The sequence below is a fragment of the Ceratina calcarata genome, unplaced genomic scaffold (assembly GCF_001652005.2).
Source record: "Ceratina calcarata isolate Rehan_Ccalc_2016 unplaced genomic scaffold, ASM165200v1 scaffold93.2, whole genome shotgun sequence".
NCBI lineage: Eukaryota > Metazoa > Arthropoda > Insecta > Hymenoptera > Apidae > Ceratina > Ceratina calcarata.
In genome coordinates this window covers 81,451-95,706 of record NW_017180685.1, presented here as the reverse complement: position 1 = coordinate 95,706, position 14,256 = coordinate 81,451, and the positions used below count along the sequence as shown (strand labels likewise).

The 14,256-nt window shown below is 37.7% G+C and overlaps 2 protein-coding genes across 2 annotated transcripts in view; one reads left to right on the top strand and one right to left on the bottom strand.

The window, feature by feature from the left end:
• Nucleotides 1–1,349: 1,349 nt before the first annotated feature.
• Teh1 (tipE homolog 1 phospholipid transfer protein) lies at nucleotides 1,350–6,741 on the bottom strand. Its single transcript, XM_018035899.2, has 2 exons — nucleotides 3,875–6,741; nucleotides 1,350–1,699 (listed from the first exon to the last, which is right to left on the bottom strand). The coding sequence occupies exons 1-2, from the start codon at nucleotides 4,431–4,433 to the stop codon at nucleotides 1,350–1,352; spliced, it is 909 nt and encodes a 302-aa protein (XP_017891388.1). The 5' UTR covers nucleotides 4,434–6,741.
• A 5,726-nt stretch (nucleotides 6,742–12,467) lies between these two features.
• Schip1 (Schwannomin interacting protein 1) overlaps nucleotides 12,468–14,256 on the top strand; it is a 26,750-nt gene continuing 24,961 nt past the window's right edge. Inside the window, exon 1 of the mRNA XM_026819132.1 lies at nucleotides 12,468–12,793. The gene's annotated coding sequence lies outside the window, so the exon portion shown is untranslated. The remainder of the gene's footprint in view (nucleotides 12,794–14,256) is intronic.

Genomic DNA, 14,256 nt, shown 5'->3' with positions numbered 1-14,256 from the left:
TTGTTACACTACAGGTAGTTATAGTATAATTACAGAAAACTTAAATGTGCAAGGACGTACCACGTGAAGTGTACAAAATACCACAAACAAAGTACACATTCTCATAATATATATATATATAGAGAGTAGCAGAAATTTTAGTTTAGATTTGATTATGCATAACAATTATCAGTTTGATAGTTTAGATCATGAATACTTAATCTTTGGCAGTTTCTCTCTTTCGTGTATTTCATCTATTAAATCCCATCGCGTAACTTTATTAAGTTCCTTCGATTGAAAATCAGAAAGTAAATATTTTAAATATCCTATGAACGAGATTTTGCTAATAATCATCAATCTTCCATACTTATTACAATTGGAACAATAGAATGAACCTTCGAAATTAAAAAAAAAAAGGCTTATTTAAGAATTAACGACGTCATCGAAAAAGAAACAACCAACTTGGTGGATCACTATAAATTCCCAATGAAACGTGCTTCTACATATGTTCCTCGATAAATAATAAAATGTTCACGGACCTATCGCCTATGTAAGTATTTCAAATAGTCGTTTCTGTACACTGTACAGAAGTTTCTTAACCCTTTCATTGCCAGGAAAATGGATCCTATAGAAACACCGGTAGTTTATAGAAAAATGTGTTACTAGACTACCTTTACTGTAGACCTTTGTAACAATCAAGGCGAAGATTGCTCACAAATTGATTGAATATTCACTTCACAACTAGTTTATAAACTCATCAAGTCATCAACTCAGTCTTTATGCATCTAAAGTCAAATTATATTTAGATATTTAAATCACGATATGCAAATATTACTATTCACGTACATTTTTTTAAAGCTCGTTTTTCTGTTTCCTATAAAAATATGCATTTACCTAAATATACAGTCTGCTAACAAAATGTTTGTACGTCCCATACAATTTAGAAATAATATACAAGAGTATAAGTACACACAAGCTAATTCTACGAAACAAATAATTGTTGTTACACTACAGGTAGTTATAGTATAATTACAGAAAACTTAAATGTGCAAGGACGTACCACGTGAAGTGTACAAAATACCACAAACAAAGTACACATTCTCATAATATATATATATATAGAGAGTAGCAGAAATTTTAGTTTAGATTTGATTATGCATAACAATTATCAGTTTGATAGTTTATTGTTACCGGGTGCTGACGCCTGTTAAGTGTACCTTAAGGCTTAAAGTGGTTCTTTTAAGACTCTGATTTCAATAAAGTGTAAATCAAATACATTTTCTAGAATATATTATTTCATGATATCCTCCAGAGGTTAGAATGTTAAAAGTACCACTTTAATTTGGTAAGCGAAACTTGAACAATTTACGTTACCTGAGATCGTTGCCCCTGCCTCTCCTGATGCCTCGCGATGAATGCCGTGGCGGCGGGCTGCATCTGCAGTCACAGTGCATCACACACAGTGCAACGCTGGTCGCGAGAGTCACTACAAAAGGCGCCGCGAAGAAATGTATGATGGTGGTGACCTGCGCCTCGCGGTTATAGTTCGCCATCACTATGCTCCCGTTCACGCGGCTGTAATGGCAAGGGAACGTGGCCCCTTTGTATCCCAGTTCGCGGGTGAAGTTCTCGCAGTCGACGATCGGCGGATAGCCGCACCCTTTGATGTTCACCAGGAGCACCGCCTCCACGTCGCCCGGCGTTGGCTGTAACGTCGGCACTAACGGGAAAAACAAGTTCGAATGACATTAAACAAGATTAAACTCCCGTTATTTTAATTTAGAAACTAAGCAAATTAATGTTATCTCTCAATTCCGACAAGCAAACTGTATTTCATTCTAATGCATGTAAATTTAAATGCATGTTCTACGTCATAAACAAATTATATTAATGATGTCGAATATAAAGATTGAATTTTTAATACAAGATGAGATCGAATTCTCTTTGAGATCAAGAATATCTTTGAACTTGCGATATTTTACAACTTGTATCTAGCTTGAAAATCTTGTAATGCAATTCAAAATATGAATGAAAAAGTTCTCGCAGTCGACGATCGGCGGATAGCCGCACCCTTTGATGTTCACCAGGAGCACCGCCTCCACGTCGCCCGGCGTTGGCTGTAACGTCGGCACTAACGGGAAAAACAAGTTCGAATGACATTAAACAAGATTAAACTCCCGTTATTTTAATTTAGAAACTAAGCAAATTAATGTTATCTCTCAATTCCGACAAGCAAACTGTATTTCATTCAATTAGTACATGAAATGCATGTTCTACGTCATAAACAAATTATGTTAATGATGTCGAATATAAAGATTGAATTTTTAATACAAGATGAGATTGAATTCTCTTTGAGATCAAGAATATCTTTGAACTTGCGATATTTTACAACTTGTATCTAGCTTGAAAATCTTGTAATGCAATTCAAAATATGAATGAAACTACAACCCAGATTTTTTTATTGAATAAACCAGTAATAATAAAAATAGAATACAGCTTATATTTTTTCAAAAACATGACGAGGATGTTTGACGAATTGTTACATGAATTCACTTTTTCGCAGTTTGCCAATATATTATATATATTAATTGTCATTTCATGTTCTCTTCATGATTTCCAAAATACTGACTGAAAGTTACTATTCAATTTGTTGGTTACTGAATGATATAATCTTGAATGTGTCAAGTCAAAGCATAGTTACAAAACGATAGAGATTAACAGAAACTTTTGTAATAATTTTTAACAAGTGAATAAATTATTTCATTAGTTTCTAACGAGTTTTCTATTAACCTGGCGAATCAATTTCGATGATATTGATTTCGAGGCAAAGTCGAGTTAAAGAGGTGAGAACTACAAGATCGACGATAAGCACGAGCGAGCTATAGATTTCTACGATGCAAATTTTGTGTCAGGAATAACTTATAAACTGTATTTCTATCATCACGTTCTTAAAATGGTAAGAAATTGTACAGTAAAAAAAAGAAAACAATTTTCAGCCTTGAGGAAAATGTTCAAATGATAATAAAAAAACGGTAGATTTGCCTTAATATAGTTCATAAAGAAAATAAATTTAATAATGTAAATGAGGAGAAGGAAACTTATTTAAATACTAAATAAATCATAACTTTATTTTCTCAAAAAGGTCCCAATTAATCTTTATTCTATTATATGATACAAGCTACGTTATTTCCGAATGGAATTCTACCGTGAAACAGAGTAAATCATTCCTCGAGCACTGTAGGATTTTTATTTTTCGACCGCATTAGCAGATATAAGAAAACTTTCTACATAAAAGTAGTAACGAGATATCTGCTCGAACACGGAAACAACGATTTTGTAAGAACCTAAATGTTACGTGAAACATATAAAAAACTTTCATGTTTCGGAATTCTCTATTCATTGAAATCGAATTTCTTAACTCAATTGTAACTCAGAAATTCACTCTAATATTCTTGGCACATGTGTCACATATTTTTGTCATAGGAATAAAATGAAATTGTATTTTGTTGTAATTTAGCGCATAGTATATAAAAAATAAAATTGATCTAGTAAATTCAGCAATTAGTTCAGCGTTAGTTTCGAATTATTATTTAAAGTGATGAAGTGACAAAAAGTGATTAATTTAATTTCTCAACATTCTCGATAACAATTAAATTTTCCAAGCTCCACCTCAAACGTTATGAAAATTTATACGAAATCACTAGAGATACTCTTGTACAGGATATTAATTTTTGTTCGCATTCTCTGGCAGTATGAACTATGAACCAGCACACCATTCCGATGATCCATCATTTTGTGATCACTCGAGAATTACACGATTTCACGCAGAACCAAGGAGTGAACATTCATCTTCGAACAAAATACAGTAGAAAAAACCAGAGGGAACATCTCTTACCGGATGTGGTCGAGGTGTGCGTGATGCCGGTGGAGTTGCCGTGATTCTCTCTACCACCGGTATCGTTGTTCATGCTCGCGTTGCTCCATGGCGTGTACGTGACGTATATATGTGTACACCTGTAAACGTCACTCGTGCAGCCCTCGCGGCAGGAGCTCCAAGTGCAGTTGAATAATCCGGCTACCTCTTCGCGTCTGGAGGTGGTGCAGATGACAGGATCCGGCGAGAAATCGGCGGCCAGGGTGCTGATCGCCGGATCGACGTAGAGCGGCACCAGGAACAGGAGAGCCGCACCGCCGGACGTCGCGACGAATACCAACGCCGAGGTGGCGTAGAAATTGAACCGCTGACGGCAGGTACGCCGTGGCGGTCGGCGCCGCGAAGCGCCAAACCCGAGTTCCAACAGCTTGCGACGACGTAGCTCTCGCTCTTTTAAGTCGTGCTTCTCGTTCAGTTGATGCTGCTGGTGGTGCCTGCTCGTGTGCTCACCGGCGTGGTGATCGTTCTGACACTGGACGCAGCTCGCCTCCAGCAGGAGCTCGGAGCTGCTCCCGCGCATTACCCAACCACTCTCAAATAGGTGCCAACCGGAGCTTCTTCAGGCGTTTCCAGGCAAACGATCGAGGGTGCTCGAGGATCCTTATCTCCACTAGGATTCATCGAGTGCCGGCCGGACTGCTTTTGTCTACTGACTACGACGAGACGGGGTCAGGGGCTGGCTCGATCGCGAGATCGACCGTCGTCGTCGAACTTGTCTCTCGCGCGCGCGTTGCAATTGGCAGCTTTCGTTCGATCGACCGATCGCTTCGAAGATTTCATTTAGCGAGCCGGCATCACTCGGGGAACGTTGCCTACGGACTGTTAACTAATTGCTTTTTTGACTAACTGACCGAAGCATCAATCAAATCGAATTTCAATACGGGTGACCAAACATTTACCAAACGCATCGTTTAGAACCATGTGGAAACGAAAAATATTCTTATTTTTTTTATGTCAATTCGATCCGTCTATTCAAAGCGAATTAGACTTGAAGCATCTCTCGTGATCTACAAGAAATCCGAACTTCGAGAGCGCGATCCGCCTTTATCGTTTCTTGGCCAAACGCAACGACTCCTGCGAGGTTTCATAGAAACTTTTTAAGAAATCGAGGAACATCCCACAATCAGTGTGACACATTTCCCGGATATCGATACGTTTTTCATCGTTAAAGTATCGTTGACACTGCATCGCGTGGCTCAACTGGAATATACATATACGTATACCAGCTATCGCAACGTTTGGTCTATCTCGAAGACGTTCATTTCTCTGAAGCCCTGTTCTTGGACACTGGCGAGCTCTGACTATACGTATTACCTGCTTGTAATTTAAAAGTCAGCGTCGGTTCTAACAGTCGTACGAACCGACCGACTTGTCTGCACTTTACAGCGTCCCCGTTTTATCGCTATGCATAATGACCTTGCACGTTTAAAGTTCTTTTAGGCCATCGAAGTAAGTCGATCGATCACGACCTTTTAGCTGTAGTCACGCTGTCGGGCATAGAGCATCTCGCTAGCTCGCTTCGGCTCGCTCTTCCGATCTGCGTGTAAAAGTTTCAAGGCCGTTATCTTTCCACTAAGCACGCCTACGAACCGCTTTTCCTAGATAATTATCACTGAACTCTATCGCATAATCGGCAACACTCGAAAAATCCTTACCAACATTGGCAACCTACTCAACTAGGCCTGATGATATTTATTCACTCTTACAAACACTCTTCTTGCAATCGATAAATATCGATAGAGGCTTTTAGGAACACGTTGCATTCCGATCAACCAATTACGCTCCTCGTTACAAATCCAATTGTCTCAAGTTTCTCATTCTCTCATCCCTTATCCGCTTCCGTCTTATTCAACGAATCCAGCGCACAAGCATAATCGTCTTCTAGGGATCTTTCCGGCTAACGAGGTCGATGATCGATCGACCGCCGTTGCCATTAGCGCTTGTAATCAACAGGAGGCGCGTCCTGGTCAAGGAACAACAAGGCCCGTGACGCTCGGCTAGGATTGATCCGAAGCTTCTTCCTTCTCTTCTCCCGTGGAAAGGACACGCTACTCTTCGTTCGCGTCAATACTGTAACCGTAATCAAAGAAATCCGATCGCGACCTCAAAGAACAGCAAACTATCAGCTGCTCCTCCAGTTTTTCTCCGATTACCGTTGGGTAAATTCCTTCCTACTCAGGATCGCGGTTTACCAGTTTAGTCAGATTATCGTTAACGATCACCTCTTTCCTTCTTCTGTTTCAACCAACAAAGCTGGGCTCGATTACGATACAATGAAATATTTACACCCGCAACTGGTTGTCTTCGATTGCTGCGTGTTGACCTATAAATCTCGCTCGATCCGTACTCATCGATGTTTATCCTTCCGCGTACCTAAGTGTATCGCGATCGCGGGATCCGGAAAATCCTCGATCTACCAACACTTGCACCTGCTACCGCGCTAAAACACACCGTCGTCACCGTGTCGCGCTGCCGCCACTTCGATCCACAAGTGTTCGAGTAACGGCTGTTTCAACTGGTCGAGCATCGAACGCGAATGAAACAGAAATCCCGTCCGCATGAAACAACAAACATCTACGATACACCTGGCACCCGCACCTGATTCCGCGAGCGTTTCGCTACCGGCTTGAAACCACGTCTCTCGCAACGTGAAGCAAACAACGGACGTCTCCAGGAAGAAGGTGCCTGGAGGAAGCTAGGATCGAGTCAGGCTCTTCTACAACTCGGTTACATCGGTGCACCACTTGCACCTGAGTCTCGCGTTCCGGGGTAGCATCCGCCTCGCGGATCGCGAGTTAAAGCGTGACTACTCGTCGAAACTCGACCGAGAGTCCTCGACGGGACAAGCTTTCGTCCGAAGCGACAGGGCGGGGTTCCAGCCGCGCATGAGCGTGTCTCGCCCTCCTGTACCCCCGCGGCGACCACCCCCACGTTGCATTTTCCCTTGTTTACGCTCCTGCTTTGCTCCCTTTTTGCTCGTCTTCGCGCCGCGTCGCGCTTCAGACAGACCCCGCCGCTCTGCGACCGTTATCATCCTCTAATTGCAACCTATAATTAAGCCAATTTTTTATAGTATCTTTTCGTGTCTTCGCCGTTTTCAGTTTTTTTTTTTCTTTCGGTACTTAAGATGGTCGGACGGTTAACATAGAAAAACCGAGTTTGTGATCGAATTTATCGCTCAAGGAGTACCAACTCTGAGAAGCAGTGCGTGCTGGGAAAATTCTGATCTGGCTGGAAGGATTGTATTACAGCACTTAATTAAGCAAACTATTTTCATGATGAATATAAGCGCACTTCATAAAATCATATTCCTAGAAAGAAACCATATTCATAGAAAGATAATTAAGAGAATGAAATCTCTTTACGTCGAATTTTTCTATAAATGATGTGCAATTTGTGCTCTTCTGTATTTTAAACTGTGGACAGTATATTGAATCTGAATATGATAATTTCAATATGATTAGCATAAGAGGCTTAACGAAATTGGTATTGGATTTAGTGGATTTTGATTTCATTACCTCGTTTTCGTATAATCTAAATGAACTGAAAACATGCCTGTATGTAAAAAATTGATTGATATATCATCGTCATAGGAGTTGAAGGTGGTGATTCTTCTAATAGAAATGACTTTTTCGCGAATAAAACAAGCATGAGAACTTGTATAAATTGGCTTAGCGAACGAACCAGATTTAAGTTTTTCCTCGTTTGATGTTTTTTTTGGACACGGAGAACTCCGAAGTCGACAAGAAAATCGGATTAAGGGATTTCAACGTGGCTGTTGCATTCTCCCTTAATTCGATGATCGCTGGTAAGAATTCCAAGGAATTGAATATCTTTCTTTTCCCTGTCGAGCAGCAGCGTTGTCAAGAAAGTGCAGTAAGATATTGAAAAATTAATTCAGTTTGAGGAAACGAGGACGTGCAATTGTCATAAAACATCTTTTACCCTGTCTTATTTAAAATCAAGTCAGAAAGTTATTTAGCTTGCTACTAAAATATTATATTAATGTCGGAATAAATAATGCTAGAGTTTTTGCTCTTGTTCTTCATTTTATGATACTATTAATAAAGATTGATCAAAATTGGTTCAGCTACATTTTTTAATAATTGTCTTTACTTCGGTATAAGTAGTAATAAAGTGATTCGAATCAAAATCATCTTCAAATAGTTATTTCTACATCATTTACACATTCCTTAAGTATCTAAAAAAAAGAACAACGATGTCGTTTATCTCAAGCATAAATCAAGCGTCAACTTCATTCCTTTATTTTCTGCCACGAATCAAACGATTCGAATCCATGAGTCAGTTTTCGAACGCAAAACCGTGGGCTGCGACGACGCAACAAAAGCAACAGTTTGCTCGTAAATCTCGTGGTCGTTAAGTCGCCACAAAAAGGAACGTGGCGCTCTGCTCTCGTAGTTCCCTCAAAGCTCTAATATTAATTACACGCATTGCAAGTGAGGAGTTATGAATGACGATCAGAGTTTAGATATGAAAATTATAATTTTCCTGGAATCATGGCACTTTCGTAGCTGTCGTTTCATGATACGACATTTGTAATTACATTTGGTTTCACCATATCGTTTTGAATTGTACTAAATTTTACTCGATATGTGTTTCATTCACGTTGTAGGTACATTCTAATAATAATATATTATTATTATAAATGCGAAAGTTCGGATTTTTGTCATTCAATCACGCAAAAACTACTACACGTATTCAAATGAAATTTTACACGTACATCGCTCTTATGTCTGATTGACACATAAGCATATTTACATACAAAAGCATTGAACAAATAATTGTTCATGCAAATTATTTAAAAGAATTAATACATTCCTCAAAATATGATTGCACGAATAGATTTTATAAGGAAAATTATGAGGAAAATGTACTAAAAATTTTTATGCAAAACGCTTTTGTGATTAAAAACAAAAACATTATTTTCTTCACAATTTTTCCTACAGAATCCATTCGTGCAATCAGAAAGATTTTACGAAAATATAATTTCTTAAGAGTAGTCTTATTTATTTCAGCTTACCTTCTCTATTGGAACTTTCAATATATTTTTCATGTGCACATTAACAAATTACTACGTCAGAAAGTATATGCACAAAGGTATTTTCATACAATATGTATGGATTCAATAGCGTTCGATTCCACGTAGCTAGCAATTTTGAAAGTATTAATCTTCTAGATTCTAGGTTCTTTCAATAGTCGGTAGACGTTCTCTTGAACGAGTATTGTAGCTCGATATGTAGGCTTTGTAACGGTTTCAACCGCGATGCATTCGAAAAAGTCGACACAATGTCGGTCGTCTTATCCGGATTCAAGTGGTCCATCCTCTTGAAATATCACTTAACCGATACGAAGCTTTCTTCGACCAGGCCGATGTTTCATCGGCTCTGAAAGACTTATTGAGGTTTTAAGATTGGATATAAAAAACGACAGTGCACAAGATGAAATTCGGAAAATTTAAAGAAAAACGATACATTGAAACATGGCTATAAACCTTCAACAGAAATACATGTGTACTTTAGAACCAAAAAACGTATAAAAATTGGACCACTCGTTGTTGATCCGTACGCGCCTGAATCATATCGTCCTTCCTTTCTGCGTCAGGGCTTAATAATTTACCCTTTTGCAATTTACACGCATGGTGTCTTCAGAGACCGAAGCATTGAGATGGCTGATTATTAACTGCGACAGGATAATTATTAATATTCTTGAAATTAAGAAATTAATATAACTTCCTATTTTTTTTCTCGGCTAGAAGAAACTTTTAAAAATTGTAGCTAGGTAAATAAAGCAATAAGCTGTACTTGACTACTTCTCACATTTTAACCCTTCGCGCCCCTTTCGTGTCAAGGACAACCAGGCATTGATTTTATTCTAACAAGTGATATATTCAGATTGGATAGGAGATTTAAATGTAGATACATACACATGTATGTACATACATGGTAGCATAGAATTTATTCCATTACATTATACTTTGATAACCCTTTGTTCATGTATTGAATTTTTCAAACAACTTTTACAATCATTCAATTAATTATCCTTTATGTAATAAACTGCATATTCACTGATATGTTTTTAAATCAGTTCCCTTGTAAACATTTTGTGATGATCCATTTTCATCGACTTCTACTTCGTCAATTTTACCACCGTTTTATCAACTGAATATATCTTTAAGGTATTCTTGATATCTGGTGACACGTTGGTCGCATAAAAATTGCATAATTCCCCAAAGATTTTATCTGGTTTTAACAAGCGTGTCCAGTTGAGAGTCGAATACAATACTGGCAATCGTTCCTTCGTATGACCTTAATTCGCCGTTTAAACTACGTGATGTGAACGTGCGATAAGAAGACAGCCACCAGAGAGTTTATTAACGCACTGTACCTTCGACTTTTACTCTGGAATCTAGATCGAGCTTGCAGACGTTTTCGAGGTTCAGCCGCGACGAAAGTTTTCGTCGACGGGTTCGCTGGCGAACATTATTGCTTTTCTTATCGTCGTAACTATACGTTCCGATCTCTCTAAGAGATTTCACCAAAACGAAGAATTATAACACGGTAATTATACGAGAGAAATGAGGCGACATCTCATTTTATATTTTTCACGGTTTCGGAGAAGTTTTAATACTCACACGACAGGTTGATTTAATATTATTTACTTTCTCTTACAATTAATATAGTCTGCGGTTGGATTTATAGTTAGCGACAGAGAGAACGAGAGAGTAGAGAATAATTTAATGAGAATTGAATGAAAGGCACGAATTGTTTAAAATTATTCTCAACATGTGAACAGAATTTTATGCCAAAGAAAGATTATTTTGAACGAAATGAGGACTAGAGCGCACTAAGAAGTGCATTAAACTAATTCAAAAACTACCTCAATCTCACTTAATCATGGCCAAAGTGTCCTGGACCGAAGTTTCCTTTTCGAAACTTAGGTATTTATAACTTATAACTAAGGTACTTAATGACCCAAAAATCTTTTTATATATGTATATAAGGACGATAAACCGAATGGTGTAACTCCGCATTTTTGACCAATTTAATGGGTAACATTAACATTTTTCCCATCCGATATGAAAATCTAATCCCTTAAAAAGTCAACACTAAGTAGTGTTTAATTGAACTTGCAAATTGTTTAATAAAAGACAACAATTTATTTAAATTGTTGTGCCTTTTGTGTTATGTCTACGTTTCACATTCAATGCAAAAACAGTACAGGTCCTAGTAATTAATTGCGAAAACCCCTGATAGATTACCTCTTCTTTTTCGGATTTCTTCTTTCTTCCTGTCTGTATGCGTTATATTACTTGAGTGCGATTCATCTTGTTCATTGAGCAGTCTTGAAAAAAAGCTGCCAGTCGTGTAGATAAAAAGACTGCTGGAGATAAAGGATAGAAATTGGAAAGCTTCTACTACCTCTTGTTTGTTGTTCGTGAAAATTCTGTTGTACTGTAAGAAACTTTTGAATTAAATCGTGTACACGTTAACGATAATGGATTTTCTTGAAAGTAGTATTTAAATATAACATAATAAAATGATACTTCAGCGTTATTTCTATTAGACATTAAAATTTAATTTCCATTTATAATGAGTCCAGTTGTTTACATTATTTATTTTCATAGTAATTTCCTAATTTTTAATTTTTGTTATTCGTTTTTTATTATTCTAGTATAACAATAATGGTTCATGTGCAAACCGTGACTCTTACAGAGATTTATACTGATGGGTGGTACGTACGAATTAGCACACTTGGTAGTGATAGACCGTAATACTAACGATATCCAACAGTGGTCTTACCAAGATCGTCCCTATTCTACTGCGCTTTACTCGAATAACCGACAGCTGACAATGAGTAGTGCGTGAAACATGGAACAGACTGGGCAGCTACAGTAGATAAAGAGCGTTACTGTACAGACAGTGCAGACTGCATGCATAGTGCATAGTCTAAAATTTAGGAAACTGTAAAGATCCACGCTGTACAGAAATGAATTCGTACAGATTAAAAAATGAAATATTTAAAGAGCTAAAGTAGACATACGACTTTCTAATACTTGTCAGTAAATTGTTAACATTTTTTCTTCTTTACCGATATCCAAAATCAGTGGAAAGTATGGGTTTACATTATTCGATTTTTCATCTTTATATTAAAACGACGGCCGTGAAGCGTCTCTTTGGAAAAGCAAAACTAAAATCTAGGACGCGCTGGCCTACATTTCATTCAAAATAATCTCTTTTCGTGACAAAAATAGTTAAATTCCAAAACATAATAACTACGATTTTTGGTTCACTTTGTAACTCTTATTTTATTAAATAATCTCGTTGAACAATAGTTTCCTCCAAGCAAGTTTTTAATAATATATAAAAGACAACAATTCGTAGTGTATTTTGTAGTTGGATAAACTGAAACACACTTCGGTATCGAACTGCTGAAAAACAAACTCGGGTGCTCTTCGAACGGTGGCATCAGCAACCCTAGTAACCGCCCACGCGCATGCACCGCCACCCTATTGTCAGAGGGTGAGAACAAGGCGACGAGCAGCAGAGAGGGAGAGAGAGATCGAACGCCGACACCGTTTCTCGCAGTCTCCTCCCGTTGTTCGCGCGTGCACCGAAAGCGTAACATCGTTTCGTGACCGTTCTGCGTAGGCCGATTCACCGAACGATTCAGAGTATCGTTCTCTTTAGTTTCGAATATAACGAGGAAAGAATCTTGTAATTGATTACTCCGTTTGGATGTCATCGTGGAATGCGAAGACTGCGACACGATCGTCGGGGATACCGTGAAAGCTGAGGACTCGGTTGCCTTTGGTTATTAAGCTAGAAGACAGAAGTGAGTTCGTTGTTGGCGCAAGTACATGTAAGTAGAAAATATTTTTTTATAACGCGATACAAAGGTTCTTGTACGCACGCACCTGCAATCCTGATAACTGTGGGGCGCACGTAGAAAACGTTGACGACAACATGGAGCGAAGATGCGTAACGTGACGCAAGGACGCCAAATGACGCGTTTCCGTGGTATCGTTTGAGAGAAGAGTCACTCCTAATTCTCACAATTTTATCTGAAAGAATATTACCGGTACATTTTATTAATCGAAGAAGAAAGTTAAAATAGAAGAAGACAAACAACTGAATAATTGATTGCAAATCTATTTTAGACCTCAAAGCAAGTATCATACAGCAATAAAGAATAATAATAGGGACAACGTTCTCAATGAAATTATGTCGATATTGTTAGGTCTTAGGTATAAATCTAAGAATTCCAGAATAATAGTAAAATATGTTGGTAAGGTATAATAGTTACTGAGGCAACTGATTTAATAGATTGAAAGATTAACAGATTTAAAACTTTTCCATAAAAAATAAAAATCGATTTACAATCGCTCTAATTAATTAGGGATTAGAAAAATGAATGTTCTCTGAAAGTGTAACTACTAAAAAGAAATTGGATTTAAGTATTGAACACTGCTGCATGCAGTGAGATTGATCTCAATACATTTCTCACACTAGTTAACAGAGGAGTAAAATTTATTGTCTGTGACCTCGAGCATAACAAGAAACGCATTGTCTACATATGTGTGTGTTATACGATTCAATGGCGCCGTAAAGTCTAGCATCATATACTGTACAATCTCGAACGATTGCAATCAATGTGTAGTATCGATGCACTTGATATATGCTAAACGATTCTGCGATAACGGAATAAAAGTGGATCAAACATTCTCACCCAGTCATAAATTATGACAACCAATGAATTTAATGAAAGAAAAATTTAAGGAATTCAAGATGAAAAGAATATACAATGCTTTTCTATCTGCATAATACAATCATTATCTGTGTCTGTTTATACTCCAACAGTGTGGAATAAGCTTGGTCATCAATATTCCTGAAAGATCTTTCTAGGTTTTATTCATGTGAGTGGTACCGCAATATTTATGCAGGCGCGCGATGAGGTTTACATTTTAATGAGGGAAGCTAACAGGAATCGATACCGATTGGATCCGATCGACAATATCGAAATTCGATTCTAATGGCGGCAATTGTTGTCGAATCATGTTGAATAGGATAGACGAATCTAAATGCTAAATCTGTATAGAATTGCTGACAATGAAACAGGAAATTATTATCAGAGTGTAGGTCAGGGTGACAATACTATTAACTGCCTAACCATTGTGCATATGCTGTATATATAAGACAAGCAGGAAATTAGTAGAAAATAAATCACTCGGTACCTGTTGAATTTTTTTACTAATTTAAAACATAATTTATATTATGCATATTATTATGCTTCACGATACATTAGGCTTAATCTTTTTTAATTCT